Below are 20,120 nucleotides of genomic sequence, written 5' to 3'. Positions count from 1 at the left end.
TTGGGTCCACTATTAAATCCTGGGGGACACTATGTGTGACAAGCCTCTATCTAGACCCTGTGCCACTGATTGCAAACCTCTGGGATCTGCTGTTCAGCCAGGTCTCAGCCCACCTCACTGTTCACTCATCCCGTCCACAGTTTCTGAGTTGGCCTATGGGCATGTTGTGCAAGACAGTGCAAAGAACCTTGCTGAAGTCAAGGTAGATGATATCCACTGCTCTCCCCTCATGCCTGGTAGTTGGCTCATCATAGTGGGAAATCAGGTTGGTCAAGCATGATTTACATTTAAAGAATCTGTGCTTACTATGCCTGGTCGCCTTGTCCCTCACATGGGTAGAGATGGCCTCCAGAATGGGGTGCTCCATTGCCTTTCAAGGGATTGAGGTGAGGCTGATTGGTAATTTCCTGGGTCCTCACTTGTGTTTTTTGAAGACTGGGGTGACATGTGATTTTTTGCAGTCCTCAAGCACCACTCTGACATCCACAAGCTTTCAGACATGATTGTGAGCAGCCCCACTGTTGTGTTTGCCAGGTCTCTCAGCACTTGTCAACGCATCCTGGTAGGGCCCATAGACTTGCTGATGTCAAGTTTGGCTAGATGTTCTCCAACCCAGTCCTCCTTGACAGAGGGAATGTCTTGATTCCGTTACTCTGGTCTCCTAGATCAGAGATCCCTGGTCTTGTCAGTGAAGCCCAATGCAGAGGTGTTCAGTACTGTCTTCTCTGGGTCCTGCTACCAGGGCTCCCCTCCATCTAGTAACAGTTATTGATATATTTGAATAAGTCCTTCATTTTGTCCTTGTTGTCCTTGACCACATTCTTGAAGGGCCTTGGCATTCCTTCTCTCATTTTTGTTTACTCTGGCAACCTCTCTATATTCTTTCCAAGTGGCCTGGCCCTGTTTCCATCTCCTGTGTATTTCCTGGCTATGGCTGAGTAATAACAGGAGCTCTTTATTCATCCACACAGGTCTCTTGCCCCTTTTGCCTGATTTCTTGCTCATCAGGATGCCTCATCCTTGAGCCTGCAAAATCATCCTTGGTCCTTGAATATCTTTTTCCTCTTTTTATTGAAGGTCATTATAGACATCCTGGAGATTGGAATTCCTTTTCATTTCTACATGAGTTTGATTTGTGATTTATGGCTTCTGTCTTGGTAGTTACACAAGTAACTGGGTCTTCTAGCACTTTTATCTCTTTTTCGTCTACTGGATGTAGGAGATTAGTGATGCTTTATTCACATTTTTTCTTTGAAGCCTCTGATAATCAAGAAAGTGTCTCTAATCTCTAGAAAATTCTTTGGAACTGGGACATTTGGACATTCTTCCAGAATGTTTTATAAAATTTACGTTCCTTAGTAGAGTTTGTTGTTTTTTTTTTTTTTAAAAAAATTAACTTCTACTGAATGCATTTCAAGAAGTGGAGGTTTTGATGAGAAAATAAGCACTGCACTTAAGGAGTTTTTTTTCTCTCTAGTGCAGTTTACACTTGACTGATTTTTTTTACACCTGAATACGTAACACTTTTGACATTTACTCCATCACAAGTAATAAAAATGAGAAAGAAATTAAGTTATGTCTCGGTAATCATAAATGAAGCTGCTTCAAGGGAAGTGCATTATGATGACGTCTAGAAAGAGGGAAGTGTGCTTATCTGGCTAGGTAAGGTAAAGGGAGTAAAGACAGTATTTTATACTGTGGATGAAGGCAGGGAAACAGTTAAAGAAGACAATTTTTTTTGAAGACCATATCCAATTTCAACAGTACTTAGAGTGTGGGTTGGGAGGATTAATGATGAGTTTAAGTTTTTCATCAAAAAGCTGTTCTTTCAGAGTTCTGGATGGCTCTGTCATGCACAGCTTTCATCACTCTTTAAGGAAAATTTTGTTAAAGGTAACTATTTCACAAGATTGAAGAGTTGATTCAAGGAGCTACTGATTACCTAGCTCTAAACATAAAAAAAACCCCAAGTATTCTTATTTCAGTTAAAATAGCTGCATAAAATATTTTTAAATTGGTGAGGTGAGAAAAATAGAACAATAGTACAATTCCTTTAACCATGACTTCTGTTTTAAGAGTGGAAAATGTAGGGGGATGCCTTACAAGAGATTATCTTCTGGCTTTCTGAAGGTCATAAGAGTGATAAGAAATTGTAGCTAGCCTTGGAGGTAGAAAGTTCTAAAACTGAGCAAGTGCTGAAATTTTGTTCTATCATTAAGTCTAAATTATTCTAAATTTGTGTTTCAGAGTCTAGTTGGCAAAACCATTCTTAATGGCAATTATTTGGGAAATATATTAACTTTATGGCTGGCTCATCCTAAGAGCTAAATTTACACATTATAATATTTTTAGATGACTTAATATCATACAATATATGCAACAAAGACAAATTGTAGTGGCTTTTATATTAAAATATTGTGGTCTGGTGGTTTTATGGTAGAAGATGAAGCAACTGTACTACAGCCAATATGAACAAAGTATACATGTGGAGGAAGTGTGTTAATCTTCATGTGTTTTTACAATGGGTACAATAGGGAGAAGAACATTTTATGGTGGTGTGACAAATAATGGGAAGAGGAAAAGAATTATACAAACTATCATATAAAACTTCATTATTTAAAATTAGAATATTTTCTTCTGGAGATTACTAAAAAAAAAAGTAAATATGGTTTATGACACAAAATTAATGGCCCAGGAGAGTGAATGGAAAATTCATGCAGTTTTCTAAAGTCAGTGGTCTTTATATACATAGGTGGGTTAAAAGATTTATTCTGTCATTATTATATGTTTGAGTATTTCTGTCAAAATAAAGGTTGTATTTTGAGTGTCAAAATATACCCTGTAAATTGTTTACTTGCTGATAATAATAATAGACAAAATGCTTTCCAATACATTAGAGACTTCTGAAGAAGAGAAGCTAGAACAGATATTCTAGGATTAAACTGAATGATAATAAAGTCTTTACATAATAATGGTCTTGCATAACCAAGGACATACTTGTTTTTAATGAGTTATCCGATTAATAATTTGAAAACTGCATGTCAAAATCCATAGAAAAATAAATTTTAGCACATGGAATTTGTCTGTTATAATTGTGTAATCTTTGGCTGTGTTGAGAAGTTTTCTACCTTTCATCTGTGCCAAAAATTAGTAGACATGATCTCCAGTGTCTGCATGGGAATTTGGATCTGGAAATATTGAATTACTGTTATTTAAATAGCATAGTCTCACTTTTTGACATTTGGTCTGAATGTATGATTAAATACTCCAAGTTCCATCAAGATGTGTTTGTTTCCTGGAAATATTCTAGTTTCCTAACCTGAGTGTTGGTATTAGAGAGTCAGGAATCTGGAAACTGTTTCTGCAGCTATCAGGAAATTGCAAAAGCCAAGAAAAAATATGGATATTTTGGACTAGAGTGATGGACCACTTTGAGCAAACCCCAGTTTAATGCAGTAAAAACTATGTATTCACAGTATGGTATGCCTTTTTTCAAAAGAAGTATGTCTTACTATGCTTTTGAAAAAAAGAATCTTGGATTTGCCTTTCAGCTGCAAGCCTATTCTTCTATCTCCCTTAAAGAATAAGAATTAAGGATAAACAACAATTCATAAGCTTTTTTTGAACTTCTAAGCATGCCTATTTGCTATCATGGATGTCAACCTATCCATAAAATCAATGAACCTTAATCTAGTTCTCATATTTTGTGTTTTAATTGTGTATTATTCCAACAAAAGGTGGTTATAGAAAAGGAAGAGGAAGTCTCATTCATTCCACATAAACTATTAGTTTAGACGAAATAAAGCCTTGTTTGAAAGCAGGTTGGATAATACCCTTTCGGTTAAGAAAAATTCCCATTACTGAAACAATCTCACAAGACAGAAAATGCACTTAATTTAGTTTGGAAAGTTGAACTAAGCCTTTCAGTTTCATATTTGTGCTTTATTCACTGCAGTGTGGCTGCACGTGGTTTCTAAAGGGAATGCTGTGAAGGGATTAAAACTTTTTTTCTCCTGGTGAATGCATTTTTCTATTTTATGTAACACAAATGCAGCACGCATATTTCAGTTCTTACTTTTCAGTCTTCTGCCTCAGTAAGAAAAAACTTCAAAAATTAAAAAAAATTATTTTTTTTTTATTTTTAAAAGAATAAGATACACACCAATTATCTCTAAGAGGATTTCCCTTTCTTTTCTTTTAAATTTCAGACATGGGACACAGAACTGGAGAGATCTGCAGAGTCATGGGCTGAAGCCTGTCTGTGGGAGCATGGACCAGCAAGCCTTCTTCCATCAATTGGACAGAATCTGGGGGCACACTGGGGAAGGTAGAAGATTTTTAAAAATCTAACAAAATTAGCTTGTTATTGAAAGGAAAAATGGTAGAAGCTTCAACTTTTGAATGATCTAATACACTGCTACTGGCTTTCCTAGGTACAGACCTCCAACATTTCATGTCCAAGCATGGTATGACGAAGTGAGAGATTTCACTTATCCCCATCCTCATGAATGCAATCCATATTGTCCATATAGATGCTCTGGTCCTGTTTGTACACATTACACACAGGTATGTAGGTGTGCTTGGTTTTGATCACCTATGGAAAAGAGTGGCAGAGACTTCCAGCTAGGTTGCTGTCTGGCACTTAGAGCACACTAAACTCACAGGAAATACCACAGCACAAAAGCCCCAAAAAGGCTTGTTTAGACCCCATAGTTACAATAGTTACAATATACTAGGTATTACAAATATTTAGATTTCATCTTCATAAATATCAGCAGGATTGAGGAAAAAGCTCACAAACCCTAGTGTTAAACTGAGTGTTACTGCTCGGTGCACTTTGCATAATATGGACAGCCCTTCCCATAATATGTTGAAGAAACAGCTCATTTAAAAAAAACCAAAAACTTTACTTAGGTGAATCCCTCAGATCAAGCACTAGTTTTTAAGACCTTGTTTTAACTTCAGGAAGTTTTTAAAATAACACAGTGATCATTTACTTCATACTTGTGAAATCTGTGTATCTAGCCTGAATTTTTGTTCAGGGGTACCACTCATGCTTTCAGCGAATGGGAAATACATGGTCTTCAGATTATACTATGGTCCACATATAATTTTTGATATAACACTGGAAAACTTAAAAATTATTAATTTTCAAACACTTATTTTCTGTTTACTAGCATAATTTACAGTCATATTTAATTTTAAAATAAAGTTACCTCTGTATTCTTATTTACCATATCTATAACCTGTAATTACATTTACCACTACATGCAAGATCAATACATATACACAGTTTTTGTGGTACTAGTTCTTCACAATATTTATTTCTTTCAACTCTTAAATCTTGCCAGATCTGCAAATTTGGCTTACCTTGAAGGAATAGATTTTCAACACCTGTTATATTTTTATCATTTGAACATTACAGACTTTGTAATTTTGATTATTTTTGAGATCTGCAATAAAAGGTGAATAAAGGAGTACAGCCACCTTAGATTGCAGTGCATGAAAACGTAGTCATTTAAAATCCATTACTTGAGTCTATTCAGTATATTAGTATTTTTGTTAATGTTTTTATCCGTTGTTACCTCCTTTTACTGCTGAAAAATAATTTATTGTCTAAGTTCAACCAATCCAAACCCCTCTGGGTCCTTAGGTTGTAGTAGGAATTCCAGCACACAGGACCATAACTTCTAACTCACAAGTATCAAGTAATTGTGGTTCCAAGAATCAGCTCTTCAGATCATGTTTTGTAAATGTTTTGAGACAATTTCAAATATATGCTTAGAGAATTTGTATAAAATGAGAGCCATATCTTTTCCATCAAGGTGAAACTTTTCTCTCTAATAAGGGCATAACTGAATGGCTTTTTGACAGTTGTAATTAGGCCACTTCAAGGCATTTATAACAGAGGGGAATACTTTGGTAATTTGAGTTTTGTATAGTGGCGATAATTTTGATTTTATGTTGATCATCTTTGGTTTTCATGTTTTCCTCATTTCTTTTCCATAGGTTGTTTGGGCTACAAGTAGCAGAATTGGCTGTGCAATTAATTTGTGTCATAACATGAACATCTGGGGACAGATTTGGCCAAAAGCAGTTTATCTTGTATGCAATTATTCTCCTAAGTAAGTATATTGACACCCAAAAATATCTTGATGGGGCAAGATACTTTATAATAGTCCAGGAAATAATCTGCAAGGAAATCAGTCTGGATTTTCTGGTTTTTGTACTGTTGTTACAAAATAGAGCATTGTTCCCAAACAGCCTTCAGCTGCACAAATACTCTTGTGAGATTTCTGGTGCTTCAGTTTTCTGGCCTGTGTTTTAGTGCATATACAGCATCAGAGACCTTTATTATAGTGTGATATTTTTCTGAAAAATAAAGGTATGTGCTCACTGTGACTTAAAGGAATGTGACTTACAGGAAGCCCATGGCTAAGATAAAATTTGATAGAATATTTCATCTAGGAGAGAGTGGTGCCTGTTCTCATGAAGTGGAGGAATTTGGTCTTATGCTGCTATGCAAGTCTGAAAAGATCTTACAGCAATTTATGTTAGTTTTTAATTTTTTTGCTTCATGGACTTCTCAGTGAGATCCTGTGTATTTGGTGTAGAATCCTAGAATCATTTAGATTGTAAAAGACCATTAGGATCACTGACTCCAGCCAGTTGCCTAACGCTGGCAAGTTCACCATTAAACCATGTCCTTGAGTTCCACATCTATACACCTTTTCAATACTTCTAGGGATGGTGACTCCACCAATTCCCTGGGCAGCCTGTTTTGGTGAAAAATGCTTCCTAGTATCCAATCTCAACCTCCCCTAGCAGAACTTCAGGCCATTTCCTCTCATCCTATTGCTTGCAGCTTGGAAATATCAGAACAATGTTATGGTCTATGTGCCTGCTGGTTTTCATAATTTATTTCTCAATATATTAAGTGCTGTTTAATATTAATAAATTAATACACTCATTTATTAATGCATTTTTTGCTATTTTTTTCTGTAAAGGGGTAACTGGTGGGGTCATGCTCCTTATAAACCCGGCCGTCCCTGTTCTGCATGTCCCCCTAGTTTTGGAGGAGGTTGTAGAGAAAACCTTTGTTATAGAGGTATGTACTATTTCACCATTACAACTATAAACAGGAATAGAAATGTAACTTTTCTTTCGATTTCTTTCCTTATTGTGCTTTAACATAGTGGAATAAAGTATATTATGTGTGTGCCCAAAGACCAGCTAGGCCCTACTTTACTATGATGAATGGGAATATGTGCTTGTGATACGTGGGATCACAAGCTCCTGCCAGAGGGAATGGAGTGCGCTGAACTCCTGCTGATAAGTGCTGATTCAAGGGTTTTCAATTTGTTCTCACAAATTTGGAGACTCATTGTGTGCTCTTTATGTGCCTTTCTGTAATTACACTGGAAGTCTATGCAGTCATTTGTTTATAGGGAAACATTATCTCAGTGACATGGTCCTGTGGTGTGTGTGAAAAATCAGGAACAAAGCTAGAAGACGTTAGTAATTAAAGAAAATGTCAGCTAGGATGATTATTAACTTACAATTTTTGAAATAGCATTTGTAGCATTGAAACACAGCGTATTATGAAGCTGCTACTTCTTTTTGTTCTACTCTGTGAACAACTCATTTAGCAATTTTAATTAATAAAGCTGCATGTGTATGCCCAAATGACTTCCTTATGCTTCTAAGTAAGAAATGTAGATACAGTTATGAGTGTTTCAGAATTATTTTCACTATATATGAATAGAAGGGTCTCATTTTCATGTGTATGTTACTATGAAATAAGCTTTAATTGCATGATATCTCTGAACTTGGTAAAACTTTGCCCATGTGTAACAGAGATTTTCTTTGTCCAATTGGTTTTCTGATGGCATAAAAATATTAAAACAGGAGCGTTAAGAGAAGTTTCGTACTTCAATTGTGCTACATTTGCTGGGGAAAAAAAAGTATAACTTTTCTCACTATCACAAACATGCTTGAGGTGTTTTATTCATCTTGAGTTCTCCATCTTATGAAGTAGTGGAGAGTTTTCCTTGCTTTCTTCCTTTTGTCCACCATCTTATGAGAACAAAGCAATTTTACATGGTAAGGGAAATGGTAAGGGATTTACATTCCAAACTGATTTTTTTTTTCTTTTCCTGAGAGATTGTATTTTTTTTTTTTAACCCATTTTCTGACACAGAGGATTCAGAAAGACCTTATTCCCCCCACGAACCAGAAGAGGAAACCAATGAGATTGAACGTCAGCGATCCAAAGTCCAGGATGAAACTGTGCAAAGCCAGCCAAGAACACATCAACCTTCAGCCTCCACAGGCACTGATGACAGTGAGAAAAATGAAGTGATAAGCACACAGCAAATGTGTAAGGAATTTACCTGATGTGCAAGTGGTCAACAAAATTGAATTATCTAGTATCAAATTCATTGCAGTGAATTTGCTTTTTGCTTGTTTTAGCTCAGATTGTTTCATGTGAAGTAAGGCTAAGAGATCAGTGCAAAGGAACAACTTGCAATAGGTATGGTAAATTTTACAGTTGTCATTTTGAGACTTTTCTGAAAGGCTATATTTGTACGTGAGCTGGAATATTTCCACTTTTTGTAATCCCAGGATTTAAAACCAAGTTGTATCTAATTCTCTTAGGTATGAGTGTCCTGCTGGCTGTTTGGATAGCAAAGCCAAAGTTATTGGAAGTGTACATTATGAAATGGTAAATACTTTTAAATTGGATTTTGTACCAGTACAGTGTTTAATGAAATGTCTTTTCTGTAGGCATACTAGTTAAAATCGTATTAAAAATAGATTTTGAGGATGTCAGCATTCACCAAAAATAAAAGCTTGCACCAAATGTTTAAGAAAGCATAGATGACCTAAATATGCATCAGCTATTCTGTGTGTACTGAACAAATGTACTCCATATTTATACATACACAGAAATGGAACTTTTTCTGTCCACATATTTACATGCAAATACGTGAAGGTGCAACTAAAGGAGGAGTACAGCAATTTGTGGGTGTGCTTGTAAAAATTGTTTCAGTAAGATGGGCCTGCTTATGTATAAGCTTAGAGTACTAGCTGAGAGTAATCCATTTACAAATGGAAAACAGCATAGGAAATGACAGCTGTTGTGACCAAGTACACTGAAAATGAGAATAGTTTATCTCTGAGTAGGGCAAAGTGGTGGTTTATTTGCTTGAAATAACACCTACATGAATCAAGTCAAACATAGGAGACTCTCTACCAAGTTTTTAATGACACATTGTCATTAAAACCTGTTTTTTTGTCTGACATGGATCTGCTTTTCCTGCTCTGTTTTTCAGCAATCCAGTATTTGTAAAGCTGCCATACATTATGGCATTCTAGACAATGAAGGTGGTTGGGTTGATGTCACTAGACAAGGGAGGAAAAATTACTTTATCAAGTCTTACAGAAATGGTGTTCAGTCAATTGGGTAAGTTTTTCCATAAAATTAAAAATTTAAATGTAAAATGTAAAAAAATTAAAATGTATTATGTTAATCTGTTTATTTTTATTTCATACAAAATATATCACATTTTTAATAACATTTTGCTATGCTTTTTTGTCATAATGAATATGAAAGTGCTATAAATAGGCATGTGGATACAGAGATATTGTATTCATTCTGAAACTTTAGCCAGTGTTTAATGGTGGACAGAGAGTTGGCACAATAATAATGGGAAAGAAGGTTAAGTAATTTACAGGATGACTTGGGCAGTAAGTTAGCATTTGTAGTTGAATAATGTTGGGAGTATTCAGTTAATTAATTGGTAAGAGTATATATTTATTGGCAAAAGCTAGCACATACTGGCAGAATATTTTATGTGTTTTGGACATGGACAGAGCAGTCTATGACAGTTAAGCAATAATATTAAAAGGCTGTGTTTGTAAATGGCCTCTTGTAGTGTGTGTATGGAAGAAGAAGAAAATACACCTCTTCCTGTACGGTTCGGTAATTTCATTACAGCTCCAAAGTTTACATATGACATTTTGCACAAATATTTTACACAATTTCTACATTGGCTGGTGATGGAATAATATTCCATACTGTGGAAACTTAATTTGGAGGTGTACTGCACTTCTGAGGTGCCTTCCCTAAGACTGATATGTGAAAGCAGCTCCAAATACTTGTAGACATGCTAAAATAAAACTGAGAAAAGCAACACACAGAAATGGAGAATGCTTAGCTCTTTCATATGTAATTATCCAATGATAGATAAACATCAATATTAATATATTTGAATCTATGATATTGTTGGTATTTTCAAATTAAACTTCACTATATCCTAATGTATTCTTTAGAGCTTTATATTGCTGTATTTATTGTATGTATGTGTATTATGCTGTATTTATTAATGTATGTATTTATTTTATGAATTTATTTCTGTCTAGAGTTAGTACATGTGTAATAGTGGCATGTGTGTAGCTCATAGGGGTACTATTGAGCTGAAAGAAAACAGAATTTTTCTGAATGATACATTTAGCTCCCATGTAAACCCAAGAGTCAAGGAGGTAGGTAATCATCAGAGGCTGTGCTCTCACTTGTGCTGTGCAAACAAATGACACAGGCTATGACACCTGTCATCATTTCTCTTTTCAACAGATATGTCTAACCCAGCATAGAGAGGGGCATTGACATGGCAGACTAAATTCAGTGGCCTATAATTTGGTCTACCTGGGTAGCACTTAAGGCATTGATATCAATCAGTTTCTTTGGATCATCTGATGACCTGACTCTGGTTAGATTTACCTGCCTAAAAATGAAGATAGAGACAAACATTTCTCTTTTTTTTTTTTTTTTTTTTTCTTGATACTTGCTCTGATACAAGGAGAGAAGTAGATATTGATTATAACAGTGCTAACATATGAGAAGCCAGCTTACTTACAAATATAGGAGTAGATAAGCTATAAAATCTCTGTGAACTGGAACCAATTTATTTCCCATCAGCTGAAATCTTTGTGCTTCTATGCTATATGGAACAAAACTGTATGATTGTCCAGCCTGCATAGTGTATTTAGCACCTATCCTCTGAGAACTGGAACTAAGGGCGAGTTATTTTGGCTATGGGATAAATAAAGATTATTTGCCAAAGTTTCAAGCCTTCAAAAGACTTCAATAAGGCAGGGGATATCTTGCAGCTCCCTGGCTCTCACCAGTGTCTGCAGATGGAGACTTGTATAAACTACCATTTAATCTACTCAAGAATAAATGAAATAAAGTGAATCTCATCTCTACTGCAAAACAGATTAGAGAATACAGAAAAGTGTCCAGTGCAGCATACAGCAAATGTCAGCTCCTTTGATTTCTTATCAGGATTGCAAATACCATTCTTTTTTCAGCAGTTGAAATTTCTTAGGATAGAGTACTGTTCTGAATGTCTCAACAAGTTAATCAACAATAGAATACATATTCCTGCATCACTTTTTGACACTGCTAGGGCCACAGAAGTCTGAGCTACATCAGTGAAAACAAATTGGAATCCAATAAATGAGCAGTGTGAAATTGATGGTTCATACAAGTAGATAAGCCAATGCAGGCAAAAAGTGGAGTCCACAGGAACAATTTGCTCCAAAGGTGAATAGGGAATAATTTCCTTGGTTTGTTGGGTTTTTTTTAAAATTTTTAATAAGTAACTTTATGGGTGCCAAAGGCACCATCAGCTTCTTTGTTACAGATGAAATATATCACAATCAGAGGCATATTCCAGGAGATAAAAGAGGAAGGAAATAGAAGATGAGGGGAATAAAATAAAAACATTCATCAATTTGTAATGAAACAACATAATCTATGTACCTGACTTTTTATACCAACAGGAAGCAGATACATCTGAGTGTCATATATTTACGGGGAAAAAAAGAACTCTTACATGTTATCCTGGGTTTTTAATGATGCTGATGATAACAGGAGATGCAAGATCCAAAAATAAAATTTAATGAAATGTTTCAGAAAGGCTGTGAGGAGAAACTCTTCTCAGTGTTGCAGTTGTTTATAGGAATGGACCTTTAGCAAAAGGTGAATGAGTTCTTCTGGCAGATGAAAGCTTCTGAGCAGCCCTGTGTTATTTTATGAGGGACCAATATTTTGCTTAATTGGTTCCTATCATGCATTCTCTTAGCAAACTAAACTCCTGAAAGAGTTTAATACACATTCCTATTTTTGAAACAGATTCACTGGGAGTACAAAGTAAATGTGTCATTGCAATAAATATATTCCCAGCTGGGGAGAAGGGGGTGTAATAAGTAAAAACTGACTGGGGACCTTCTCTTGGGTTTATTTCCATATTTTCTAATACAAATTATTCTAGCTAAAAGAAATCACTGAAATATGTTATTTACTGATAAATTCTAATATTTCTTCTTCAGAAAATACCAATCTGCTAACTCCTTCACTGTCTCTAAAGTAACAGGTTAGTATTTATTCCTTACAAGCCCAACACTTCTCTGTTTTTTCTGAATATCACACATTTACTTGTTTTTGTTTTATTTTCTTCAGTTCAGGCTATCACCTGTGAAACCACAGTGGAACAACTGTGCCCATTTAAAAAGCCAGCCTCACACTGTCCAAGGTAAAGTTCATAAAATGTTAATAAAATGTTGATCTGTTTTCTGCCACTTACTAATTATTTTAAGTTACATTAAGTTGTTGAGAAAGGAGTCAACAGTAGCTGTAAAAATGAAGTCAGAAATGTTCAAGTGATATTTTAGTCTTTGGACTCAGTAGAAGGCAAAGTAGGTAAAGATGATCTGCAGGATTTTTCATTAGAAAAATCTCTTTTTCTCATTAAGATCCTGTTGCTAATCTTAGTGAAATTATTACACTAAAGACTGTTAATAAAAGTACATTTGCATTTTTCATTGTCTGTTATTATAAATATACACCTTGGACAAAGTATGCTTTATTTCAATTTATTTACCTGTTAAACAGATAAAACAGAAGGATAAAATTCAGATAATTATCATAGAAGTTACCAATTTGCATGGCAGTTCTGGAGAAACTGGATAAAAAAAAAAAAATTAATATATCTGGTTTAGGTAAGGTCTGGTCTGCAGGTTGGTTTTAAATATCTGTGCCATTTCTTTGAAGCCTGTGTTTTAACTCTTCGAAAGGCACCTGTATCGCAATATTTTGATAAAGGAACTTGGTAACAGTCCTTAAAACCATAGATGAGTCAAAGGTAAATACACTGTACCATGATTTACCACAAATTAAGCTGAAGATATCCACAGGATTACTATCATAGCAATCCTACAGCCAGCACAGGAAACAAGTACAAAGCCAAAACTATTAGGAAAACATCCCTTCATGTGTAGCACTTGGGTCCATGGACTCACTTGCAGTTTGGCTATGAATCCTGGCTTTCTAGCTGGAAGATGTGGAGAAGGAAGCTAAGGAGTGGAATACAGGAATGGATGGATACAATCTCCTAGTTTCATTAAGAGAAAAATAGGTTATGTCTTTAGGAAAATGAAAAAATAAATACGAAGTTAAAAATTCTGATGTGTCAGCTTAAGGAACTTCACAATGGCAGTGATTCCTTCAAGATTCTGTGCATGCTCTTAATTCTGAAAATTAAATTCTTGGGAATTACAAGCAGTAATCAGCCATGGCATTGATTACACAACCTCATTTTTCCCTCTTACTCCCAACTCATAAATCAGCAGGTCTTCAACAGGCTTCTTCAACTTCATGATTCCTTCTGACAAAAATATATTGCCTGACTCTTGTCAGCATGTTTTAGCTACCCATCTGGCAAGATTCTAGTATGCCCAAGTGATTTGACTTCCCAAATATTGATTGGAGCCTGGATAACATTTTAGAGAAGAACACTTGCCCAGGGCTATCCCATGTAGGGTGGCACTATTATTCAAATTAAATAGCTCAGAGTAGACCTAGAGTCAGCTGATGGTTCTTCTTTGTAGCATATCACCTTTAGAAAATAAAATGCTGACACCTTCTATATTACTCTTAGCTTCTCACATGGTTTTCCAGTGCATTTTGAAGCTACAGAAGACATGAATCACAGAGAAAGTTTTCCTCAAATGTTAACAAAATACAATTAATAAAGACAGGGTTTGTTTCAGAAGGTTTCTGACCTCCCAGAATCAACTAGGAGTCTCACTACTTTCCAATGTTTTACATTCTAGCCACATATGTAATGCACAGCTTCATGATAAATTGCTAAATTGGCTTGTGTCACCAGGTTATCAGTATCAAAGCATCAAAGCAGGTCCTCAGTCAAATCTGCCTCTTCTGAGAAGGTATCTGACTGTACATTTCGTATAGGGCACTTAGAATCAGGTAAATTATAGAATAATGAACAGACTCTCTTCTCACTGACTTTACTACTTACCTCACCTATGCTGAACAAGAACACCATCTGCTCATCCAAAGGAAGGAAGACTAGACTTGTTAAAGTATGATTTTAAGCACTTCATTATGAACCTCAACACATCAGCAATGCTTTCACCTGTATGGTCAAAGCCTCAGAAACTGACAGCTTTTAAATATCATTATGGACCCATATGTACAGACAATCAGCTTGATTTATACTTAACAATGCTATCATTGAACATGATATATTAATCCTCTGATACTCTTCTTAACTGTGTGTGGTTTGTTTTTGATCTTTCAGGGTGTATTGTCCTCACAACTGTATGCAGGCAAATCCACACTACGCTCGTGTGATTGGCACACGAATTTATTCTGATGTAAGTATAGGGATTTACATTGTGTTAAAAAATTACATACAAAATTCCACAAAAACAATTATAATGTGACTATAAGATAGAATATTGATATACAGCTTTCCTGCATATGATGGTTTTACACAATGTTTTCAAAAGTTCTTTTTCAGAGGCTCCCATTTAAGTTAGTGGTCGTCAGATGCTGAAGATGTGGAAAGTTATTTGGAAACTCATTATAGGCATCACCAGTCTCTGGACCCATACTTTAAATTTTTTTTCAAAATTATCACTGTTGAATATTTGTTCAACATTAGCAGTGTATACTCACTTAAACCCTTGCACTTTAGATCCTGATGCAACCATAACTTCTGTCAGACTATACAAAAAAATATTGCTCTTAAAATAAATGTCCACAGTGACATTATTTTGAATATTTCTTATCTGTGTGGATAGCTAAGTATTTGCAACAGTATTTTGATATATTTGTGTAAAATATCTCACATTGTCATATTATTTTAACAGACTTTTTTTTCCTGTTTGTTAGTCAACTTTTTTCCCCTGTCTTTTCTACAACATTTTTAGTTCTGAGGTGGGTAGAAAGTCTGAAAAGAGATTTCTGATTTATGCCCCTCCTTTGTCATATCTGTGTGGAGAAGCCAGGATAACAGAGAAAGCAGTTCATATTTTTGGCAGTAAATTCTGGGGTTTAACAGTCTTATGGTTCTCATAAAAGTGTAGTATGGCAAACAGCTGAGTCAAATGATGATTTTTCAATTCTTTCCAGTTCTTTGAAATGTGTGAAAATAATATGCAAATATTGACTCCTCAGCATTTTGAAACTAAGTGATGTCCATTAGATTACAGGAGTAATTGTCTTGTCCTGAAAATGCTCTTGTCTATAAGTAGTACCATGGGTGTGAATAGTATTTCCAGTTTTGAAAGATAACTGATTTGTGAACTGGACCCTTAAGGTGTATAAAAGGGGCAGTGAAAATAGATTCAATGCAAGTCCAGTTTGTGGAAGATGATTTTCTTTCAGCTCTGTCGTTGCAATTATGGGCTACAGACAAAGTTTCCCAGTGAGTTAGAAGAGACTGTTGTAGGAGAAAGAAGATGTGCTTGTGTTTAACCTTGACAGAAGGAAATAATGTATTTCCTTCTCAAAATATGTATTTTCTTTGGCTGAAGTCCCAGGTGACTTTAATTAGTGTTATAGAGGTATACTTTAAAATTATTTTAGGTGTACTATCTATTAATTGCCAATAATGTGCCAATTGCACACATTGTATAGAAATGTGTGCAGCCATACTGCTTTTAGGAAAATCAGACAAAATACAGGACAAAAACAGAGATGGGAGTCTTCTTATCAACTTCAGATGCTGTCAGGATAGATATTTACACTGAATGTACTTGATTATGTCTTTAGTAGATTGTAGTACAGAGAGTATAGTGGTAAAGGAGATAAATAGGTATATGGAGAGCAGAATTAATTTGAATTTTTCAGTGTGTCTACCTTAGTTCTTCCAAGATCTAGGGACCAACAAATATCTTTTATCAAAAGTGTTTGATGTATTTATATAATTTTATACCATTTGAGGACCTTGGTCATACTAATTTTTGTTTCAATAACCATATATAGGAATATTCCCTGAAACTTTTTGTAAAAATATTCATAATTTTTCTGCTATGGTAAAATATAGAGAATATGATGTAGAAAGCTATTAATTATCTCCATATTTTTATAATGATATGTTAAAGACACTTGTGGTTTAAATGCCTTTTTTTTATTTTAAATAAAAGGTTTAAATGCTGTGGTAGATACTGGTATTTGTTGAATATCTGAAGAAGGAAAATAATTGACTTGATATTCAGATCCTATGACCAGCTAAAAGTAGTAACAAGTTTAGGAGTGCTCACACTCCTAATAAATAAATAAAGCAGGTAATAAAGCAGGGCTGTATAATGCTGATTGAAGGGTTCATAGTAACTTAAAAATACTGCCTTATATATCCTTTGGAATTTCTTCATCAAAATTAAAGAAGCAACCCCAAATCTTTGAAGTTTTCCAGAAAGTGACACAAGGATACTGATGTAAACCGCAAATAATATGGTGAAATTTGTGATAGACTTAGTGAAATCCTGTTTTGCTTAAATCAACAGGAGGCCAGCCTTAGTGGTTCAAGTAAGTGTGATCTGGATGACATAATATTGAGCATAGGAAATACTGTTGCATCACTGCTGGAATCTGATTCCATTTAGATGCATGTCTAATAGTCTTATTTCAAGACAATGGGAAGTTCTTGAGAGATAAGGATAAATAATGCTTTGTGAAAAAGAAAATTCTGTATATGTTTATAAAACTATATGCATTTATTTGTAGCTATTCCTAAAAACTAGTTCATAATTATGATTTTATACTCACTTAATTGTTCATTTATTCAAAAACTATGTGCATTTGTTCTCCAGTCTCATCTGGAATTTAGCATTAGAATATCAGTTTATTTTTCATCTGAAAATAGCCTCTGAGCTGGCTTCATGAAGCCCAGTTTTCTGACATCTCCTTTTCCACATCTTCCATTTAAGAGTCTTGTCTTCACCTTTGAAGTGCTGTGCATTGGCCCAGCCATACTTGATTGGTCCAGTTGTGGTGCCAGCCCTAACAATGGCCCCATGCTTTGCTGGAGATAGTTTCCAGCAAGTAGTCAGCCTCTCTCTCAAAATCTCCATCCCCTGACTTTTCCTTTCCTTTTTTACTTGACTAGAAACTTCCAAACAATGTTGAAACAGCCAGTATCTTTGCCATGCTCAAATGTGATTATGAAAGTATATCCCTATCTCGTGATGTAAAGGGTGTAGCATTTTGGTTACTATTACAGAGGTGAAAAAGCTGATCTTTCTTTTCCCCAATTGTACCTCTAGCCTTTTTTTATATCTCCAGTGGGAACTGAAAACCAAGTTACTGCTGAATTATTGTATTAGGAATGAATAGAATGACTAGTATTCTAGTTCTTCAGTGTAGTTAATTACTTGTAAATATCTTTTATGTCTTCTGACTGTAATCCTGTATTGCAGAGCCCATTTTTATCCCTGGGTATTTAAAATTGCTCATGACCAGTCTACTCTTTAGCTGCTCCACAGTATAGATAAATAAGGGGTCCTATAATTTTAACAATAAGGCATCTATTGGTGATCAGGGTATAAAAAAAGTTTTGCAACCTTGGGAGGAAGAAAAGAACAGCATAAATAGTATCCTTTCTGACATATTCACAAACTGTGCCCATCAGTGTGGAAAGAAAAACTTTAAAGCATCTTTGCAAAAGATCATTTGCATGAATAATTTCAGATCTTTACTGCTTTAAGTATTGTAACGTTAAAAGACAAATGATGTATGAGTGGACCTGGCAAGTCCTGTGCTCAGAATGAAAGCAGGAAAAGCATTGCTATTTTAAATTCCTGAATTTGTATAGCAAAATGAGATTGAAAATGGCTATGATAACATATATAAATTATTCCAATTATAACTGGAAAAAAATCAGTTTTTGTTTAAGTCATGACCTGTTTGACCAGCTATTTATATTTATATTGGTTTAATTTTTTAAGGTTGCTTGTGGAGAAACCTATTGCATTGAAAACTTCTCCCACCAAAAAAACTTGTCTCTAAGTGGAGATACACTGAAGCTGGAACTGCACTTTGCTATGCTATGTTTTAGAGATTGGGACCTACCTTCTGCAGTATCTAAGAAGTTTCATTCTTCTGACAATCAATAAAATGCTGAAAGAGTAATAGAGTACTGCAAGTTTAAATCAATTATTTAAATTACCGTTATCAAGACTGTCACTGAGAATTCCTTCTCTGGATATTGTTTGTTCCTCATGGGTTCTTGAGGGGAATTCGTGGCCAGAAAATAGAAGTTTCAAGCAGCTATAAGTGCTGTTAACTTCACACAGAACTTTCATGTTAGACCTCTATCTTCTGTCTGATGCTCACATTTTATACCCTTCATTTAATTAGCTTTTAGTGGTTACCCATGCCTGGATAGAAAACTGTGATGCTCCCTTTAATTATGGATCAGGTCACTGATATTTGAGGTTTTGGTTGATAGATCCTTTCATTTTGAAAGACTGAAGAATCAAACATCTTCCTGATCCTTGAACTGAAATAGCCTGAAATAAATGATTTTCGCATCATGGTGAAAGTGATCTGAAATCTCTTTTTGAATTCCTATAAAATGGCCTAACTTCCTAACGAAGCTGCTTTTAAATACTGTGAGACTAATAAAATTAGTCATGCAATCAATATTTTATGTTTCCTAGACTCGGTTTAAATGCCTCTACTTGTCTTCATCTTAAAAATGATGAAACAAAAGGATGATTGCAAAGCTGATCTTTCTCTTCACTCCTTCTCAGATCTCCAGTATCTGCCGGGCAGCAGTGCACGCTGGCGTGGTCCGAAACCAGGGCGGTTATGTTGATGTGATGCCAGTAGACAAAAGAAAAGTCTATGTTGCTTCCTTTCAAAATGGGATCTATTCAGAAAGGTACTGGGCCCATTTGCAAAGATTACACTTTACTCTTGACCTCCATAAGGTTCACAGTCTTGCATTGTGTCTGTTTGTCCCTGGGGCAGGGCCAGAAGCCAAACAGGCCACAAGGGGTGATTTACAGAGCTTGTGTAACAGCAGCTGCAGTGACTTTGGAGAAGCTGTGGTAGTGGAGGTGCCTGCCTCCTCTAAGCTCATACATTACCCTGAAAAGCTGCTTATGAAATAAAGTAAACCTCTTGTTTGCTCTGCTGCTTCTAACTAACACAATATTTAATAAGAAAATTGCATTTTCTTCCTTAGGGAGTTTTAAAAAATTTACATCCATGATGCAGGTTCATTGGTTCCTGATGAACTGCTCATTAGTGATTTACATGGTATCAAACCAGTGATCCTGAATCATACTTAATACTTACAAACATTAAAATTCACATCCATTTAAACATATTTTTGACATCCTTTTTTTTTTTAATAATTGGTTGTTAACAGTGTTTTTCTGAAAGACATGAAGATGCTGTGAAATTTCACTAGCTGTATTGAGTGTGTTTTTGCATTGTGTGATGATAACACATGGCTAGATGTTGCAGATTAAATTTAACCCTCAAAAGGGTTCTCCAGGTTCTGAAGGAAGAAAGAGAAATCACTTTAAAAATATTGTACCACTCTTTTTGTCCTGTAAAGCTAAGATTGTTTCTTAGACTGAAAAAAGATTGTTATCTAGCCAGACTACAGTCTTTTCAAGAAATTTGAGTTGGAAAAAAAACTCAAAAGGTTTCTGCAGAAAACTCAGAAGTAGGAAAATATTGAGCATTTTTGTCTTGTTCTTAATTGTGGGTAGGAGAATCTTTTCTCTCTCTCAGA

The 20,120-nt window shown here is 35.2% G+C and overlaps 1 protein-coding gene across 2 annotated transcripts in view; it reads left to right on the top strand.

The window, feature by feature from the left end:
• The window catches only part of CRISPLD1 (cysteine rich secretory protein LCCL domain containing 1), a 36,345-nt gene that overhangs the window by 13,600 nt on the left and 2,625 nt on the right, over positions 1-20,120 (top strand). For both annotated transcript variants that reach the window (XM_086884402.1, XM_086884410.1), the window contains exons 3-14: positions 4,209-4,327; positions 4,434-4,566; positions 6,010-6,125; positions 7,008-7,108; positions 8,201-8,380; positions 8,473-8,533; positions 8,659-8,725; positions 9,336-9,466; positions 12,397-12,440; positions 12,527-12,599; positions 14,667-14,742; positions 19,126-19,256. In XM_086884402.1, the coding sequence (XP_086740528.1) occupies positions 4,209-4,327; positions 4,434-4,566; positions 6,010-6,125; positions 7,008-7,108; positions 8,201-8,380; positions 8,473-8,533; positions 8,659-8,725; positions 9,336-9,466; positions 12,397-12,440; positions 12,527-12,599; positions 14,667-14,742; positions 19,126-19,256 (1,232 nt within the window). The remainder of the gene's footprint in view (positions 1-4,208; positions 4,328-4,433; positions 4,567-6,009; positions 6,126-7,007; positions 7,109-8,200; positions 8,381-8,472; positions 8,534-8,658; positions 8,726-9,335; positions 9,467-12,396; positions 12,441-12,526; positions 12,600-14,666; positions 14,743-19,125; positions 19,257-20,120) is intronic.

The sequence above is a fragment of the Cyanistes caeruleus genome, chromosome 1 (genome assembly GCF_971803275.1).
Source record: "Cyanistes caeruleus chromosome 1, bCyaCae1.hap1.1, whole genome shotgun sequence".
NCBI lineage: Eukaryota > Metazoa > Chordata > Aves > Passeriformes > Paridae > Cyanistes > Cyanistes caeruleus.
Note: the sequence above shows the minus strand (reverse complement) of the source record. Positions and strands in the feature narration are given on the sequence as shown.